Source organism: Sceloporus undulatus, chromosome 4 (assembly GCF_019175285.1).
Source record: "Sceloporus undulatus isolate JIND9_A2432 ecotype Alabama chromosome 4, SceUnd_v1.1, whole genome shotgun sequence".
Lineage (NCBI taxonomy): Eukaryota > Metazoa > Chordata > Lepidosauria > Squamata > Phrynosomatidae > Sceloporus > Sceloporus undulatus.
This window is the reverse complement of record NC_056525.1, coordinates 74244342-74265402: the sequence shown is the minus strand read 5'-3', so window position 1 is coordinate 74265402 and position 21061 is coordinate 74244342. Positions and strand designations below refer to the sequence as shown.

At 39.8% G+C, this 21061-nt stretch overlaps 1 protein-coding gene across 1 annotated transcript in view; it reads left to right on the top strand.

Moving 5' to 3' along the window:
• Positions 1-28: 28 nt before the first annotated feature.
• AKR1A1 (aldo-keto reductase family 1 member A1) overlaps positions 29-21061 on the top strand; it is a 24633-nt gene continuing 3600 nt past the window's right edge. The window contains 5 exon segments of the mRNA XM_042464305.1: positions 29-172; positions 5864-5959; positions 15616-15735; positions 17396-17547; positions 18384-18579. Coding sequence (XP_042320239.1) covers positions 5870-5959; positions 15616-15735; positions 17396-17547; positions 18384-18579 — 558 coding nt within the window. The 5' untranslated portion in view covers positions 29-172; positions 5864-5869.

Here is a 21061-nt window from a genome sequence, read left to right as displayed (position 1 = left end):
AGGGCTGGGAGAAAGAAAAGTGAGGTTAAATTTCAAACCCGGAAACGGAAATGTGAAAAAGTCTGTGACAAAGGACTTTGGTCCCAGTGTTTGGAAGAAGAAGCCTCTTTCTTTTAGTGTCTGAGCAGGAAGGGGCTCTGCAGACTGTTTGCCCTGGATTTGCACCAGCCAGGTTTGTGCATCATCAGGTCATGGGACTTACTTTGGGAGGCTGGGCTACTCTTGCTGCCACCTCTTCTGCCTTTTTTTTAATACAAAGATAACATTGTAATTTTATCCTTGCTGGAGGAAGAGATCTGATCACAGAAAGGTTTAAATGTAACTTGTAACCCTGAGCAAGTATAGCAGGAAGGATAGCTTCGTTTATTCAGGAGAGGCTGCATCAATAATCTGGTTTGACACCACTTTAGCTGCTATGGGTCCATGTTAGGGGGTTCTGGGAATTGCATGTAGGGAGATCTTGCAGTCCCCAAACGGTGCCCTTTTAAGAGATTTTGGACTTCAGCTCCCAGAAGCCTCAGCCACATTGGCCAATAGTTTGGGATTCTGGGAGCTGTAGTCCAACATCCCTTAAAGAGCACAGTTTGGGGACCATTGCTGTAGACTGAAGTCTATGAAAGCTCATGCTGCCAACTTCTTTCTTTCATGTTACAAGATCTCTCTACATACTGATTCTGCAGACAAACACAAGTATATATTTGAATTCTGGGAATTGCAGTTTGTTGTGGTACCAGAGTCAGAGCCCTGAGGTTTGCAGGAGTTGCATCGAGGTGGAACTGTTCGGCTTGCATTTAGTGCTGCGAAACTACAAAATTACTAGCAAGTAAGTGCAAAGGTTGCCAAGTTCAACTTTGATTTACTGTCACATTAAATTGATCAGGGAACCACACAACGTTCAGTCAGGATAAGGCTGCATCATTGCAATCATAAATATAATTTGCCTGCTAAAATGCTGGTCCGTATGCCAATTCTGGATTAAAACTGTGGTTAAACGTATGCTGTACATTGACTAAGGGTAACTAGGGACAACTGTGGCTCTCTGCAAGTTGTTCTTGTTTTGCTGCATCATTCATGATCCCAAGCATTGCTGTTTAGAGCAGTGATGGGAATTGCAGTCCCAACAGAATCTGAAGCGCTGCAGCTACTTCCTCCAGGTGCTGTAAATTAGCAAGTTTCAACTTTTTTGAGTCGTGGACCCCATTTGATGATCTGATCTATAAATTAAAATGTCACGGTGATAAAAATCCGTAATTTATATTTCAGAAATCTCTGTTGTAGCAAATTTGTAGTGGTAGAATTTATAAAGAAAAGCAAATAAAGATAAACATTGGTGTTATACAAGCATGCAGCATCCTATCTGACAAGCCATAATTGACACCGATATAATTTTGTGTTGCACAACTCACTAATGTTCAGCCTAGCTATGCATTCTCCAATAAGTCATGGACTCCATTTGATAATCTGATCTATAAATTTGAGTCACAGATCCCATTTGATAATCTGATCTTTTAATTAAAATGTCACAATGATAATATCCATAATTTATATTTCAGAAATCTCTTGTTTATAGCAAATTTGTAGCAGTAGAATTTATTAATCAATGCTTGCACTACAGAAAATAATTTTAGGGGAAGCATCTAGATCTAAACTCCAAAATGGTATAATATAGACTAAAGTTTTTAATAGGTGACTAGAACAGAATTAATTGCTGACTTTGCTTTCCTGATTTGTATTTTTAATTTGTATTCTGTACTCTGCATTTTAGCCATGCATTGTACTGGTAAGAGTTAATTCTTGTCCATTAAGCAGTGGGAACTGGGATTACTTATCCTTTTGTCAGATGAAGTCAGGCAACCAGTTGATATCTGCTGATCAAGTTACTGATTATACCTGGCAATTTGTCTCTGGGTGAAAGTTTCAGTCAAGATTGCTGTGTACCTTATCAGAAAATGCATAGGTAGGCTGGGTACTGGTGAGTTGTGCAACACAAAATTATATCAGTGTTAATTATGGCTTGTCAGATAGGATTTTGCATATTTGTATAAAGCCAGTATTTATCTTTACTTTCTTTTCTTTTCCCCTGCTTGCTGTCCTCTTGAAGGTTTATGAGAGGGATGACCAGGTTACAAAGCAGATAGGTTTCTGCCTTTTTAGTGCAGAATTTCTGCTGGCATAGCTTGTCAAGCAACTACTAAAAGGGCAGGAAGCCAGCTACTCTTTCACTCAGCCACTTTACTTCCATTTCATAGTTTACAGCAACACATTACAGAGGGAAACTCAGGTAAAGATTGGTCCTTGAACATGAGTTCAAATTTTAGTACAGCAACAAAAGATTTGAAAAAGATTTATAGTTATGCATCAAGAGGTTTAGGCTGCACGCTTAACTTGATACCTTCTGTCTTTAATAGAGTGAAGCTATAAATGTGCATCAGATAACATTTTGAATGTATAGTATGAAGAAGAGCTCAGATAAAGGGATGAAATTCTTCACATACAAACCATTGTCTGCTCAGAAAGTCTGCAGCTTAAGTTAGCATTCCTGGTTCACAGTCTCAAGTAATCAACTATTCCTTGTTAGAAACTTGACAGTAGAAGCAGAAGAATATTTCTCATCCTGTTTTAATTGTCTGATATAGATGGTGTTTACATATCAGTTCTTTGGGACTCTGCTATATAGCTTATTCCAGCAAAAACTAAGGAAGTTCATGGGACTGGAATCTTTTGAAGCATTATTTCCTCTTGCAATTCAGCCAGCAAAGCAACTCTTAGGTCACATTGCAGGATGTTCCTCTTTGATAAAATGCTCTTGAAAAGGATGTTATAAATTTACATGGGACAAGACAGTCTATGTGAATACATAAAATAAACCAGTAAACCCAACAGAATAATTTTTAGTAACTTTCATTCACATACACTCGTTCATATACTCATTCATTCCTGAGTATATACACACTTGGGAGTGTATCTCTTTGAATTCAATTCACCTTACTTCTGAGTAAACAACTACTGTATATGATTAGGCTGTATTATAATGTAGTTGCAGGGGGGGAAATAGAGGTACAGACCAAAATCTGTAGGCTATATTTCAGAAGAAGGGACTGGCAGAACCACCTCTGAGTATTCTTTGCCTAAGAAAAACTAATGAAATTAATCGTCGCCATAAGTTGACAGGGCACTTGAAGGCAAGTGTGCACACACATGCCACTTAATTTTAAATTTATGACATGAATAGAAATGGATTCATAGAGTTGCAGTCTTAGCTATGCACTTGAGCATATGGTCCCGCTAGGGCAGGTATATCTCTGATTTAGTGTTTATCATGTTTAAGAGGCAGGTTAACAAGTATTTCTTTTCTGGTATAGATATAATTTCACCCCATCTTTCCCAATGAGAGAAACAATATCAGTTCTTAATAATATAAGGAAAACTCAAGATGGAAACTGTTCCTACATTTTGCAATATTAGTATAGTGGTTTGAGTGTTGGACTATTATTCTGGAGACTCTGGAGAATTGCACTGCTTTCATCTCACCTAGGCAGCCAGACTACTCAGTCAGATAAATCTGCTAGCTTTTTAGTTTTTTTTATAAAGAACCATTTCCCTCTCGTTTATTTGCTATCCACCACCTTTCAAAGAGAAAGCCATGTTAATCTGTTTCAGTAAAAAAAAAAAAAAAAAAGGGGGGGGGTGGAATGTTGTGGGATCATTGACAACTAACTTGTTTAATTTAGTGTGAGTTGTCATGGATTGTAGCATGATACCTTAGAGGAAACAGGTATACCTCAGTTAATGAAATAGATGTGTTTCTGGGCATTACTTCTTTAACAAAAACTTTTGTACCAGAGGAGAAATAAAAAGGGAAGAACAAGGATAGGTTCCTACACTACCAACAACAACAACAACAACAACAAAGAGACATTCAATATGTTTCTGTAAATCTTTTATTCAAAATTAACAATATGCATATGTAAAAGATTTGGTAAGTCAACAGAAGCTCTTTGAATCCTGTTGCAATGTGGCACTGAAAGTCTGTTTCATCTCTTACTTTGATAATTCTCTCAATACTGATGCTGCTAAAAAAAAAATCCAGCTATACAAAAGGAAGGAAAAGGGGAACTGGGCAAGCATAAAAAGACTTGGTAAAAAGGAGCTTCATTGTCAGAAGCTTTGTTAACTGGCACATGTCTGTATAAGCGTACTATACTTCTTTCAGGTACAAATGAGCAGACAAATGGCAGTCAAATGTTGAGGACAAGCAGAGAAGGAGTTACTTAATGCTGGTGTAACTTGCAAGGTTTGTACAGTGGATAGGAATCTGAGAAAACGAACCTGGTTTTGCTCCATGCAGCTTGTTATGAAATCAGTCTTGTTACAAAAACAGCTTTTAACAGCTTTGGTGCAACCTAAGATAGTATTAGCACAACCATATATGTTTCCCAGAGTTTGTGAGAAGGTAATTAACTGTGAAGTCATGTAAGCAGCACAGGTACAAACTTGTCCAAATTGTGCATGGATTCCTTCGCTGGAATGTACATACTTATAATACTTCTGTCTAAATTTCAAGGTACTGTACATGGTGACTTAATTTCATGATATACTATGTTTTACTCTTGGTGCCCTGTTCTTTTTAGTCCACAGCACTTTTTAAATAGTTTTCATCACAAGAAGAATTCTTCCAATCTGCAAGAAATAGCTTGAACATTTCTCGTTGTTGTTGACCTTCAAGTCATTTTTAACTTATAGCAACCTTAGCGCAGCAGCCTTTTTTTCTTTTTTCTGTATGAACAAACCCTGCAAAATAAATGTACGATAATCCCATAAATGAACCAAACCTCTTAAGACTCAGAAATATTTTTCTGCTCTGTTAATGTACCATGGCTGTCAGTTAACCAGATTAAAACCCAAGAATAGCATTCTGCCATGCTTGATGATCTGGAGATGAACACTTCAGTGGAATGGAAATGAACATTGTTGCCTAAAAATGTTGAATTTAGACAGTAAAAGTTGTAGAAGCTGATAAGAATTTGGCATCCTTAGAGTAGATCACTGAAAGGTCATATTTTTGAAATGCTTCATTGTCCTCAATTTTAGAAGAATCGATTTTCCCCTCACAGTTTTGAGATCAAGGCAGCACAATTAAACTGTGGTTCACATTAGTGGGGAAAAGTTGCTCATAATCGTCAATTGTTCATAATCCTATCATGAGGCAAATAGCTGTGGAAAAGTTGCCAATTTCTTCTGATTCTGTACTTTGAACTATATCTTACAGGTTGACAGTGTTGATATACATTGTTTTAGGACTGTGACTGTCTTAACACTGATTGGGATGAGGGAACAGGTTTCCCCCAGAACCTACCAGATATGCATTTTGGGAAGAGTAATTTTTCTCACCTTCATCTCTTGATGATCCATGAGATTAAGCTCCTCCATGACCAAAGATCCCAACTTTCAGCTCATGTTGCTCAGCTAGGACTGTGATTGAAAGGAGGCCTGTAGTTGCACAGAATGATTGGTCCATCTTTCCCATATCTTTTATTGGAGAACTACTGCATGGTGCAGCTATCCCAATAAAAGGTGTGGGGGAGATGAAGATGATGATTTATTTCTGTAGTACCATCTGAGCTAATTGATTTTGTGGTTTGCAGTCTAATAATACACAGGGAAACAATAGAGGAAACATTTTGTAAGTGAAATTTATTTAAGATAATAATCCATCCTGTTATATCTTTACACTTGTATTACATTATCTTAAATTCAGTGTGGAAGAATAAGAATACTATCAAGTCTGTAAGATTTTCTGTTTTGTATAGTGAATAATTAGTACACTAGGTTTTTAAAAATATTAACTTCATATTTTATTTAGGAGAAGATGACTTCTGTGTGTAACTATGTTTTGCTTCATACTGGACAAAAGATGCCTCTTGTAGGACTGGGGACATGGAAAAGTGAAGCTGGGCAGGTAAGTAGTGACTTCACTGTTGAGCAGGGCTAAAATTATCTGTTTACTTCCATATCTAAAAGCCCAAATTCTATGGCCAGTCAAAAGGTACAGTCATATTACCAGGGACTATATATTTCCTAGATTTCTAATTGTGGCTTAAGTACTAAGGGTTTCTGTATCTTGCATAGTTTTCCCTATATTCTTTTTCAGCAGTTAGTATGGATGCTGTTATAAGAGGAGGACTATCTTAGAGATAGCTCAAGGTAGAAAATAAAAATAGTCCTCCTCTCTGTGCTGTTTTTAACCACATATTAGACTGTTATTTCCAGCTATGCAAACAGATCTTGTAGCACTTCTGAGACTGTGTGAAGGAAGTTGTAATATCAACTTTCATGGTCTGCTTCTTCAGATGCATGGAGTGAACATGCTACAAGATCACTTTGCATATTGATATTCCAGACTTACATGGCTATGTCTCTGAATTCCATTTCCAGCTATATTTAAGATGAAGGAGAGAAATGACAAATTCTAGTAAAATAGTCTTGGTGAGTCAGGCTTCACCTAACAATGCTGTAGTTTCCTGATAAAATCATGAGGGGAAAACTGCAATATGTTCAAAATCTAGACTATGTTTTAATAACAAAACCTCAGATTCAATATCATCTAACCATAGGCCAGACTACATTTTCCCCTTCACTATGGAAAAAAGTGATGAGCCTGCAAAAAGTCACAGCAGTTTCTATGTGAAGTAGGAATCATTAGATCCACATGGCAAGCCAGGCTTCTCCAGGCTCTTCCTGCATCTTTTCAAGAATGCGATCTTCCCATTCTTGAAAAGATGTGGCAGAAGCCTGGCTTGCATATGGGTTGCATACTCCCCTTCGACAGGGAAATGCGATAAAATCTACCTTCTTAAAGTTATATCCCGCGTCTGTTGTAGGAGCAGAGCCAATTCAATTAACTCCTTAGAGTCTCTGTAAGTCAAGCCTGTATCAGATCAATCTAATTTTTAAACCAAGAAGAGAAGAATGGGCACACTATATACACATTTTAGATTCAAAGATAAGGCAGTTATATAGAAGCATTTTTATTAATAATACTTGTTTTAGAGGATGAATCAGTTACAGTTATTTATATAGTCAGACATATGTCATTTCATTTATTTCACTGCCTACTTAGGAGTCTAATGTTTGAGGTGAGAAGAGTGCCAGGACTTAATGCCCCTTTGTCCTTGTAATCTATCACTGGTACAACCCCTCTATACTTTCCATAACTCTAATTTATTATAAGGAATGTATATCCTAATGTATATTTAGCACTTCAGTAATCATGTTTGTTGGTGTATTATTGCTCATCACTTCTCTGCTCACCAAGGCCTCTGAGGTACAAGAGATATAAACTGTTTCTCCCTTTATAAATTAAAAACCAGTATTAACAAAAACCAGGCGGAATTATACTGCTATAACCATCTGCTAGAAGCTCAGCAGAGACAGCTTGATGTTTGCTGGGAGAGAGTTGTATAAACAAAGTGTTTATGCAACTGTCTCCCAGCAAATATCAAGCTGTCTCTGCTGAGCTTCTAGCAGGTGGTTATAGCAGTATAATACAGAGAAGTATTCACCAGCCTAGATCCTCAAAGTAGTGGGACATCCAATGGGGCCCCTGTTGTGGGTCTTGAATTCTGGGCAGAGTGATACAGGTGTACCACACTATTCAGGGCTTTGTAGGTCCAAATAAGCATCTTGAATTGAGCTTGGAACCAAACTTGAAGGCAATACAATTTGCTCAAGACCAGTCATGTGTCATCTCTAAAATGTATGCCAAACAACCTTCTGGCTTTTGCATTATGCACTAACTGTAGCTTCTGCACACTTACTTTTCAAGGGCAGACCCACACTGAGTACTCATAATTCTCATACTAAGATACTGAAGTAGGCATAGAATAGTGGTAAGGTATGCATGTGTTTTTATGATATACAGTAAATATGTCATTCACTTGGACCTAACAGCAATGCTTGTATTGAAGTTCATCAATGTTAGAGAATAAAGCCTGAAATAAAATGTCCAGATGTGGAGAAAGTGACAAATGGGTCACTTGCAGCCTGATAACCAAGGAATTGGTTACAGCTGGTACAGGACATGTGATGTATCTAAAAGGTCATCATGTGCCGGAAAGCACTGTGAAGTGTTGAAAAACTAATGTAAATATACTTGGTCATCTTGGTAGGGTGACAATAATTAAGGTGACACAGCAGGAAGAGGCTGGATTTAGTGGCTTCATGGCGAAAGTGTATATAAAGCCCAAGCCTCATTGTACAGTGTGGTTTTTGTTGGTTGGCAGTGGTGGATGTGTAGCTTTGGAGTTTTGCTTTCTGTATATAGTACAACTGAAAGATTAAAGAGCCTCTTTGAAAGAGACGCTTGCTTCAGTGTGCCTTTATCAGCATCCAGAGAGAAGGATGAGATTCCTGAGCAGCCAGACAGCTCTGAGACAGTTCACTTGGTGATTCTTCTCGAGTGGAGCTTCTGCGTGACCGACACATGGCTGCGCACTCGCATTCCAACCATCACCTCAGAACCCTGAAATCATATTATTCCTCAACTGAAAACTTGCAGAAAGTTCCTTCCTCCATAGCCCATTTTCTTCACCTGAATACAGATTAGCCACTAAATGTTTGCCACTCAATACCTCTGCAGTCTTAGCATGGCATATTAGGTTCTCCATTACTGATGTTTGTACTGAATTTATTTCCCACACCACCATAGCAGGAGAAGGTAAAAGGAATAACATCCACCTTGCTGAAGTTTTATAGAATCTATTAAATAGACAGTTCCATTTTCCTGGAGAGCCAGTGTGGTGAAGTGGTTTGAATATTGGACTATGACTGTGGAAATCAGGGTTCAAATCCCTGCTCAGCCGTGGAAACCCATTGGGTTCCCTTGGACAAGTTACATTCTCTCAGCCTCAGAGGAAGGGAAAGGTAAACCCCCTCTAAACAAGTCTTGCCAAGAAAACTCTGTTATAGGTCGCCTCAGGGTCACCATAAGTAGGAAACGACTTGAAAGCACACAACAACCCACTATCCAGAGACATTATTTTCTACATCTGCCTCTTCTGTGTCCATTGTGTATTTTGACATGAATATTGATGTAAATCTTTTGCATAATGTGTTTTAGATGGCAAAGAGTATTCATTTCTCTAATTGTTGGCACCCACAGTTGGTTCTTTTGCCTTAACAGAAGTGATTATCCCTGGAGATTTAAAAAAAAAAGCCCTAAATTACTAGTCTACTGTGGTCTGGCAGAGGAGAGACAAAGTTGCATTTCTGTCCTGGCCATGGAAGAGGAGACTTCTGTCTTCCAGCAGTCCACTTTGATTCTCTGCTGGGTTCAGAGAAGGAGTAGTGCCCTTCGTCTGCCCTCTGCCAGCCCATTCGCTTGCCTGATTGAGATTGCTTGCATTTACAAGCATGGCAGTTCCTGGTCCCCTCTAGCTAATCAGTCTAGTGCCTTTAGTTCTGTTTTATTGGTAGTCAACCTTGTAAAACCTGATATGTGTTGCAAGAAAATTTCATAAATTCAGCCACCATTCATAGTTTTGTTAGACTAACTTCTGCATTTTCAGAATGTTTGTGGTGATCATAATTCAGACCTAGAAGTGAGGAAAGTAAGATCTTGCAGTTACAATGAGGGAACTGGAACTGCTTTATCACTGTGAGTAAAGGAGACTGATTTTCCATTCAGGCAACCTTTTAGAACATCAGAGCATTTATGTGTCTCTGTCTAGTATCCAGGCTTCTAATAACCCAAAGGAAATTAAATTTGATAGGCAGTAAGAGATCTGTTTTTTTATCTAGATACCAAAAGCTGTGTTCATCCTTGCAGTTGTTTTATCTCATTTCAAAACAAAACAAAACCCCAAAAGCAAAAGTTTTATGAGGTGAAACAGAATGTACCTTTTCTCTTATTATTACTGATTTTTAGTCTTTACCTAAAACAATAAATACATAAATAAAATTTAAAAGTACCCTCATCAGAGGAATTGATGAAATGCATTTTTAAAAATTAAATATTGTTGGCAGAGTAGATTCCAATCAGGTACAAATTATCTTTCCTTTGGGGGGGGGGAATAAGTGGTAGCATCTTTATGGATTAGTTAACTGATGCCATTGTTGCATTACAACAGTGCTATCCTAGCCTTTTAAAAGGAAAAATAGCAAGTTATAATAGCATAGAGGGAGGAAATGTGTTCCTTTCTTTCTAAAGTTACAATTGGATAGTCTTCTTCCATCCTGGCACCCACTTTTAGATATGTCAATTTACAGCATATTTTGGGTAATGATATCAGATGTAGTCTTTTATCACACCTTCCTGCAGCACTATTGGTACTTCTGCTCTCATCTTGCACAATGTTAGCCCCACAAAAAGTTTGTACAGTAACACAACCTAGTAATCTGATGAATTCTGCAGCAGTACAGGGATTTGAATTCAGAATTTGAAGTACAGGCATACCTCAGTTAACCTTCTGAAAGTGAAGCTCCTTTTTACAAAGGCCAGACCAGCACTCTCCTTTTTTTTCTCTTGTCCTCTGTCTAGCTAGACAGTTTTAGCAGCATCAGCATTGGAAGACTGGTGAAGGACGATGGGAAAAACACAAACTTCACCATGCATCATCTTGTCTGCAGGAAACAATGCAAAAAGGCTTGAGCAGGGAAAGAATGGGATTCTACTGTAGCTCATCATATTGTAGCTGTGCATGCCTGTCTAAAATAGGCAAGATACACAGTAGCTGCCTTCAGAATCCCTTACTGAGAATGCATGAAAAGGAAAACAGAGAGCAGAGGAGCCTGCTTTGCTAGCTACCTCCAGCATGTTAAAAAAAGTGCAAGACTATAGGTTTGACCACCAAAATAGAAAATGTAAGAAAAGGGGAGGCTTATGAAAGAAAAAGTAATTTATTATGTACAGTATTTATACACCACTCTTCAACGCTAAAGGTTATCAGAGCAGCTTACAATTATTTTTAATTAGACAGTTCTCTGCCCTCAGGCTTACAATCTAAAAAGACATGACACAAAAGGAGAAGGGAATGGTGGTGAGGAAGGGGATGAGGTCCAGCAGTTCTTCTCTCCCTCTGAGCCCTGGACCAAGGCAGAAGTACTGGAGGGAGGGCTCAGCTTCTTAATCTAGGCCAGCAGTGACGTAGCCGGGGTGTGGGGTTGGGGGATCCAGACTCCCCCCCATCAGAAATGGGGATGTCCAAGCTCCTTCCTTCCCCTCCATCAAAAGCACGGACTCGGAGGGAAAAGGGGAAAAAAGTCTCAGGGAGCAGGGAGGCTCAGAGAGAGAGATTGAGGGAGAGGGAGAGAGGGGGAGCAGGAACATAACGAAGGGAGGGGTCCGAGGGGTCTGGAGGGGGGGGGGGGGGGCAGTGCCTGTTCAAGCTCCTTCCTCCTTCCATTGGAGCAGACTCAGGAGAGAGAGAGAGGGCTGGTCTCCCTCCCGGCAACATCTTTGCCCCTCTTTCCCTCTCCCTCCTCCTCTGTGCTTTTCCCAGAAAAAGATCTCCGTTCGGGAGAGGAGGAGGAGGAGGAGGGAGAACTAAAGGAAGGAAGGAAGAGAAAGGAAAGAAAGAAGAAAGGAAGGAAGGAAGGGGAAGAAAGGAAGAAAAAGGAAGGAAGGGAGAAGGAAGGCTCTAAAAGGAAATATCAAAGAAAGAAATGGTGACTTCTAATAGCAATAATCAACTACAGGTCGAATCTCCCTTATCCAAAATGCTGAGGACTAGATGTATTTTGGAGTTTTTTCAGAGTTTGGTATGTTTATATATGTATAATGGTATATATTGAAGCTACTTGAGTCCAACCATTAAACCCATTCACGTTTCATAAGCTCATCCTTAAGTAGCCCCTTTTTTGCCCTCCTCTGAGTGTCTCTGAGCATGAACAGAGTGGCTGCCGCTTATTGCTTGAGCAGCTGCACCTTGCTTTATCTACCTGAATTTATCTGATGTGAACAGCTTGAGAGGAAGGACTCAGTTTGCATCTGCACTAAAGAAATAATCCAGTTTGATGCCACTTTAACTGCCCTTGGCTCCATTCTGTGGAATGCTGGGATTTGAAGTTTGTTGTGGCACCTGACAGATGGCTAAACAGCTCCTCAAAACTACAAATCCCAAGATTCCATAGCACAGCGCTATAATGGAAGTTAAAGTGGTGTCAACCATAAAAACCAAACTGCCTTGGGTCCTTTTCTGGGGGGAAAGGTGGCACAGAAATGAAATAAATGAGGCTGAGGGAAGAAGTTTGTGGGCTTACTCCAGCAGTGGCTGCAGCAGCACCAGCACCTCCCTGGTCCACCTGAGAGTCAGAGTGAGTTTGGAACAGAAAACCTCCCACTCTCCATCCTTCTAGAGGCAAAGGCATTAAAGGCTTCACCCAACCTCACCCCACCACCACTCCTGCAGTGGAGCCAACACCAGACGCAGACCTGGAGGGTTATTAAACCTTACCCTTTTAATACCTTTGTCACCATCTGAGTTGCCATAGTGTCAGCCACTTTCTTGTTAGTGCTTAATAGTTCAGAAAATTTACTTCTAACATGAAATAAATGATGAGGAGATCTGGGAATTGCACTTCAGTTTCTTGTGTCTGGCAGAGATGGCTAAATAGCTCCCAAAACTACAAATCCCAGGATCCCATAGCATGGAGCCAGGGCAGTTAAAGTGTTATCAAACTGCACTATTTCTGCAGTGTGGATGCAGCCTTGTAGCTCTTTTGTTGAGGCTTCAAGGAAATCCTTCTCCTCTTTTTATAACAAAATAATAATAATAATAATAATTTTGGATTTGGGGAGGATGGATGGGAGGAGCACAAAACAATGACCCAGGGCCACAAATGGCCCATAGCTGCCCTATTTAATCCTCCTACTCCATAGCGGTTTGATCACTGGAGTACTATGACTCTAGAGTCCAGGGTTTGCTTCCCAACTGGACCATACAAAGCCACTGGGTGATCTTTTGTAAGCCACAAATGCACTTGAGGAAGTAGACTGAAGTCTAGGAAAGCTCATGCTCCAATTTCTTTCTTTCGGTGAGTTTCAAAAGTGCTGCAAGATCTCTCTACTTATTATTACTATTATTATTATTATTATTGGATCTAAATGCATCTGAGGAAAACGCTAGGAAACCTGACATCTAGGAAAACTCATGCTGCCAATGTGTTTCTTTCAGTTAGTCTCAAAGGGGCTACAAGATCTCTCTACATGTTGTTGTTGTTGTTGCATCTAAATGCATCTGAAGAAGTAGACTGTCTTCAAAAGCTCATGCCATCAATTTCTTTCTTTCAGTGAGTCCCAAAGGTGCTGCAAGATCTCTCTACATATTATTATTATTATTACTGCATCTAAATGCATCTGAGGAAGTAGACTGAAGTCTAGGTGTGGCTGTGGTTTCTCTCTCTCCCTCTTTCACTCTGTTTGGCGCACTCTCTCTTCCTCTCCCTTCCCTGCCCCCCTCCACATGCAGGTTGCCCTCCAGAGAGTAGAGGACGAGTTGGGACCCCCCCCCCAAAGGGATCATGCCCTGGTTGCTGCTCCTGCTTCAGCCAGAGCTCCCTGCGCATTTGGGGTTTGGGGTAGGCGCCAGGGCCAAGGGAGCCCTCAGAGGAGGATGCCAGGAAGCAAGTCCTCTTCTCTCTTTTTCCTCCCCTTCCCTTCACTCCAAGAACAAACTTCCCTGCCCCGGGTTGTTTTATTGTTCCTTCCCACAAAAGACAGCTCTCTTGCCTCTCCTTTCCCTTGAATGAACCTGAGGAGCATTTGGCAATGGCACGGAAGTGGAGCAGCCCCCTCCCCTTCTTCCCCTCTTTTCCCTTCCTGAGGTAAAGGCTTAACCCTCTTTCTGTGTCTGGGGGGGGGGGGGGTTTCACCCCTCCAAAATGTTGGAACTTTGTCTGGACCCCCCCCCTCTCAAAATCCTGGCTACGTCCCTAAGGCCAGGCCTGATGGAGCTGGGCCTGCATCTCTCCCTCCTTGGCTGGATGGCACCAGATGGATTGAAGGGAGGACTCTCCTTCTTAGTCCAGGCCAGGCCTGATGGAGCCTCAATTAATTACAGTAATTAATCTCTGTATGCATTTTGAAAGAAGCTTTCAGGTGGTCTCTACAAGGTTCAAAATGCTTTTGTTTACTTATACAATGCATACCTGATCTGGTTGTTTCATTTTACCTGTGCATATTGTTAGATTGAATAAAGCATTTTCTGAAAAATATGTTCAGCTGTGCCTTTTTGTGGTATAGGAACCTATCCCTCATCTTTACTGTTATTTCTACTTCTAGCACCATTTTTTCTGTAGAAGTAATGCCCAGGAACGCATCTACTGTACTTTATTAACTGAGGTATACCTGTACTTGTATAGATTAGTGGCTGGTAGTTCCCAGAGACCATGCTGTTTTGCTACAGAATACGTTGAACTAGGGTAGGAAATATACAGGATTCCAGAGGCAAATCTGGCAAGAAACATGTCTCCTGTACTACATGGATATAGTGAAGGCTGGGGGCCTTAACATGCTCTGTCATGAATTATAGACAGCTTCCTGATTCCTTCTTATAAGAATCTTTTCTAATTTGGAGCCGATTATTAGGGCAAGTCGCCATGAGTCAAAATCAACTTGAGGGCAGTTAACCAACAAAAGGAAGCAACTAAAGGGCAGCAACACCAGTGAGTTTGAATGAGATCCCTGCAATTTCACACTGAGGGTTAGCTGTCTATTTGTCTAGTTAAGAGAGAGAACATTATATTGTAATATTTGTGGTAAATTTGCTGCTGCTTCCTTCTTGTGAAGGAAGGCTTTAAGGTGGTTTTATTCTTCTAAGAAATCTGTCAGTAATTGGGGAGAATGCATCGTTTTATGTGGCCTGTAAACATCTGAATCTTGCTTTCGTCTTCTGATGGGATGGTTTACTTAAATAACCTTTATGGCTGTTCACAAGAAAGTAGAACATTAACAAGCCTATCAGCAGGAAACAGGTTGCATATAAAAGATATACAGTTATCGCAGTGCAGCAAGCTTTACTTCAGAATTGGGATTTACGGTGGCAGTTCTAAAACTTGAAACAAATGCATTAGCAAATTGATTAAGTACCACTACAGATTATACTACTATCGATTATTCAACACTACCTCCAAGAAAAATCTTTCTTTTCTACATAGAGCATAATCATAAAGGCATGTAATATATTACTAGTAAAAATCAAGTACAGCAACATTTACATTATATAATCAACACTTAAAAACATACCATGGTAAAAACTAAAATGTGACATCAGCAAGACTAAAAGATGCTACATTAAAATGCACTTCAGTTTATGGCAAGAGGAACAAAAAAAATGTATCCCATGAATTTCAGTTGGAAAGAAGTTAAGTGCATTCTCTAGCTCTTACCCAATAAGCGCTATACATTGTGTAGAATTTTCATACCCTCTTCTGAATTTTTCTGGCATTCCTTGCATAATCATTATTGCCTTGTCAACATGTGGTTGTGGGCTCAAGAGGAGAGGGATTTTTAGCTTTCAGTTTTTGGCCCTGCATCCCTAACCCCAGCAAATGTGGAGGATGCACTGTAAAGAGGACCTCCTCACATTCTGATGCACTCATGTCTCTTTTCTGTTTTAGGTGAAAGAAGCAGTAAAATATGCTCTTAGTGTAGGCTATCGTCACATTGACTGTGCTACAGCTTACAGCAATGAAGCAGAGATAGGTGATGCTTTCCAGGAGACTGTTGGGGATGACAAGGTAAGGAAAAGAAGAAAAAGAAAAAAGGGAACGATTGGTCACAGGTAACTGCTGAGAAGTAGTTGCAAAAAAGATGGAGGCAGGAGTTGTTGTCCATGTTATAGGTTGGTTCTGTTCAGAAAATAGTTACTGCTGTTTCTTTTCTTTATAAACTTATCATGAAAGCCACTTATTACTTCCTGCTGCTTGTTGTGTGTTACAGACTCGGATTTGAAATTCTGCCCATTCTCTTGCTGTTTGAGCTATTGTTGCTCTAAAAATTTGCACAGGCACAATTTTAAAAGATAATGCAATTGTTGTGTTGGCCATGAAAATGATGGAGCTTTTAATAATTAAAAACAGAAAATAAAATTGTTTTATATGCTTTCAACAAAAGCAATGCAAAAAGATATAATCAAAGGATGAACAACTACTTCAGCATTAAAAACAGCCAGAAATATATCATCTGCTCCAACTTTTTCAGCATTAAAAATAAACCAGAAATATATCATCCCCTCTAAAACTCTACCAGTCTTTATGTTGTATTAATGCAATTTATATAGTTTCTATATTGTCACTAATTTGGTAGGTGCCATGCTAGATAGAGCAAACTAGTTTCACAATGTGACATTTCTCACTATGATTATCCTGAAAAAAGGAAAACAGAAGATCATACTTAAAATGTTTTCAAGTATTGCTTGAAGATTATTTTCAGTTGAGGCTGTTTTGTTTTGTCTTGTTTTCAGTCCACCTAAGATGTAAGAGTTTGGGGTGTTTTGTGCCTTCAGTCTTATCCTTGAACCCATGAGAATTAAAGATGCCCTTTTAAAAAGGAAAAGAGGGATGAATGTGAAATTTATTCTGTGTTAGCATGGTTAGTATGTGGCAGTGTAGGCTATTTCTGATTAAGGGCAGCTTTCAATAGTATTAAAAACTTTTTCTTTAAGGTGTCAAATTTGATACGGGGTACTACAGCTGGAATGCATGGGGAAGCCATGTAAACAGAAATTACTATTTGTCCAGCACTGGTAATCTAAGATTCCTCTTATAATGGGAACAATGGAATTAAATGGAATAAGTGGCTGTTTTACTAAACATACATTTTATAGCTATGAAAACTAGAAAAGCAAAAATAAGAGGTATAAAAGGGTAGGATGGAGAAACAATCTCTTAGAGTGCTGGCACCAGGGCATGAGACTATAACTGGATTATTGTATTTCATTTACTGTTTGTGTGAGTGCATATATAACTAGGAAGATTGCCTAGAATAGGGAAGTAGAGGAAAATGGAAGAGGCATGATTAGAAGAGAGAGTTACATACTGTATATTGTACAATGTAAAGGTTGTTACATAAAAGGTTGATGTTAGTGTATGAGTTTTGATACTACCACTTTCTTATGTAAAAAAAAAAGAGTTGTGCAATTTGTCAAAAAGATCTGTTATCACTGTCTCATAAAAGTTTGGTAAATGTTCCATGTTTTGCTGGGAATGAAGCTACTCCTGTCCCATACTGACTTGGCAATCATTCCTCCTTCCTGAGCCAAAAGGGGGCTTCATCAGCTTAGAATGAACAGAGATTCCAAACTATGAAGACATGGATGCATCTGTTTGATGAACTGAGTAATGTGTATTAAGAAATGGCGTTTATTTGTGCCCTTATTCCTTTTCTTCTTTCTAAAAGACTGTTAAGAGGGAAGAACTATTTGTGACATCAAAACTATGGAATACCAAGCACCACCCTGAAGATGTGGAACCAGCTTTAAAGAAATCCCTACAAGATCTGAAGCTGAATTATCTGGATCTCTACCTCATGCACTGGCCACATGCTTTTGAGTGAGTGTCAAGAGGAAGGAAATGAGCATGAAATCACAGCAATGTGAAACAGCAGTGTAGAAGACGAGGGCGGTCAGATGTTTCTTACCATCTGCACAGATGCCAGTTTGTTGCCAATTCTTTTATCCCTTTTTTTTTAGTTTACAGCAGATACAACCAGATTGTTTTGTTAGTTCATTAACATTTGGAGGCCTGAAATTCACATTTTAAAAACACCAAGTGGAGAGAAAAGAGAAAGGTGAAATAAAAATTGAGACTATTAGAGGCTAAAAAAAGTTTTGGACACTGTGCTTTGGAACTTGATTGGACTTTTGAACATAATGGTATAATTATGAGCAAAGCTAAGTCAACTTTCGAGGAATTATTTCTCTGTCATGGTGGACTGTGAAATTGAAGAGGAGCTGCCAACATTTTGTATGGCTCAAGATCATTTTTTAAAAGTTAATAACTAATTGGTTTTAATATTTCAGTATCAGCTAGATAGCTTAGATAATAGTAGCTGTTGTTGTATGCCTTTAAATTATTTCTAATTAATGGTGACTCTGAGGCAAACCTATCATGGAGTTTTGTTGAGAAAATTTGTTCAGAGAAGGTTTGCCTTTGCTTTCCTCTGAAGCTGAGAGGCCTTACTCAAAAGTCACCCAGTGGATTTTCATGGCTCAGTGGGGATTTGAGCCCTGGTCTCCAAGGTCATAGTCCAACCACTATGCCATTCTGGCTCAGATAGTAGGCAAGATTAAAAAGAAGGAAAGAGAATATGTTCTCTACCGAGTCACATGAAATGTGCATTAGCTTTTAATACTACTGAGAGGTTTGTGGTCTATGCTTTATTATAGACGGGGAGACAACCTCTTCCCCAAAAATCCTGATGGCACTATGCGTTATGACTACATTGACTATAAAGAAACTTGGAAAGCCATGGAGAAGTTGGTGGAGAAAGGTTTGGTGAAGGCTATTGGGTTATCCAACTTCAATAGCCGACAGATTGATGATATCCTCAGCATGGCTTCTGTCAAGCCATCTGTATTACAGGTAAGCAGCAACAGGAGAATGTGAGCAGGTTGCTCCCTAGGGTGATGGTTTCTTTATGAGTGTCAACAGTGTGAGCCATAAGGATGGCAACTGTTTCTGCTGAAAGTGGAAAGAGGGTACAGGGGAAATGTAGCTTACTTTTACTTCTTTGTAAGGATGGTTTAAACTTGGGGTTAGGGTGGGTTTACCTCTGGCCTTTGGGCCAGCCTGCAGATTCCCCTGGGTCACCTCTATCCCCTCTAGGCCAGGGGTAGGCAACCTTTTTGAGCCGGGGGCCGGGTTGCTGTCCCTCAGACAACTGGGGGGCCGAAGCCAAAAAATAAATAATTAAATAATTTTTAAAAATTGAAATAAATAAATAAACCGGGACAAATGTAGGACAAAATTTTCAAATGGAGGGTACTTTTTTAAAAAAAATGGAGGACACGCGAAAAAATTTGCTGATTTTTTAAAAAAATGTTAATATAAATGCATATTTCTGAGGCTTCTATAGACAATTGCCCCCCTTGCCCGCCTCCTCCTGATAGGCCAAAGGCCCCACACCCTCACGCGAGAGGCCAAAGGCTCCGGCGGCAATCGGCGGCAGGACCGGGCGGGGGCCGGTCCCAAGGCCTTGCTGGGCCACATCCGGCCCGCGGGCCGCAGGTTGCCTACCCCTGCTCTAGGCTATGGGAATCGGGAGGAATCCTTGTTCATCTCTGCTGTTTTTAGATGTGTTTTCTGAGTGGAAGGAAGCCAGTTCATAGCAGATACTGCTAGAGAGAGGCAACATCCCACTTGCTGTGAGAATGGATATGATCGAGTGCTCAAATCACGCTTCTGCCAAGGGAGGCTTGTGGCTGACTGGGAAGAGGCAAGACTCAGAGTCTTGCTGCATGAGAAAAAAAAAGCAGAAACGGAGCTGGAGAGTACAGTCAGCTGTCTTTATTCAAAAATTCAAGCATTTATGGTTTGAAAATATTTTAAAATGTATAGAAATTCCAAATAGCAATGCTTGATTTTGCTATTTTATTTAAGGGACACCATTCTAATAACAGATGTTTTTAATGGGACTTGAACATCCACAAAATTTGTTATCCGTGGGGAGTCCTGGAACCAAACCTCAGCTTATACCAAGGGCTCACTGTAGTGGCTTTTTCTGTGTTTTACCACATGATGTCATAGCACTTCAGTTCTCTTCCCATGGGAGACAGCTGTAAAAGTGCCCTTTTTCTAGTTGGAAACATCTGTCTCCTTTAGGAAGAAAACTGAGGCACTATGACATCATGTGGTCAATTACAGAGAAAGCCACTACTCTCTGACTCTGTTTCTACTTTGTCGTCTTGCGCGATAAGGCTTCCAGAACGCAGTGGTATACAGTGCGCCAGCGTCGGATGTGGGCAGGCCATATGCGGCTTTCAGCTTATGCTGAAAGCCGCATGCTGGAAGAGGCAATGCCGTGTGTGCTGCACCACAGACATGAACCCCAGTTTTCAATGGGGCTCCAGCATATGCGGTATTTCCCTTAAGTTCCGCAGGCTGGAACATGTCCTCTACATAAGGGAAGGGCGCACTGTATATGGTTGTAGCATATGTCCTCACCTGTGAATTTATGAGGTTCATAGGACTGTTTAATTATTTCAGTGTTGTTCCTTGTGGCATATTAGTGTGATCTATGATATGCTTTGAGAATCCCAGTGATATGGAATATACATGATGCTGATGAAATGTTAAGATTGCTTTGCTCAAGTATTTGGAGGGCAAATATACTGTCCAGAGGCCAAGGGCATGATGACCGTTAAAAGAAAGGGCAACAAAGCTCTCATGGCTTTTGGAGGTTTGAGTGACTAATGGGATTTTCTGGAACAGAAACATCTGAAAAAACCAATCCTCTCCTAATAAATCTCTTTAAAGTATAGATTTAGCCTGACTTAGTCAAAGGAATGCCACGGGACAGTTTATTTGCAAATGGGAGTCTGGTAATAAAATGCATTTTGTAGGGTAATAAGGATTGTTAAATCATGGTGTCTGAATGAAGAAAAGGAATCAAAAACTGGATCTCCCTGGAGATGGTCCATAACTACAATTGTTTGCAGTTTTTCTAATCTTATGTACAAAATTACAATGTCCAGAGAGAATGCAGTTCATATACCACAATTTGTACTAGAGAGATTCCTCTTCAACCCTTTAGAACAATTGCTGTACAAGGACATTATAGGTTGTATAGGCAAGAGCATCTGTAATATGAGAAATGTGGGGATATAAGAACTGATAATAGTTGGGATTACTACTGTTTCAATTAATCCACCTCCACATTTAAACCATACCTCATCCCCCCCTCCACACACGCACACCATTGATCTCTTAGTGCATCCCTCATTTCCGCTTCCACTTTTTTTTTGTGGTAGAAGTGTTATGTTTTCTTGCAAGAGTAAAAGTATAGCTTAAGAATACCATCTTGCTAGTAATGGAAATAATATTTGAGAAGAAAGATTTTAAAAAT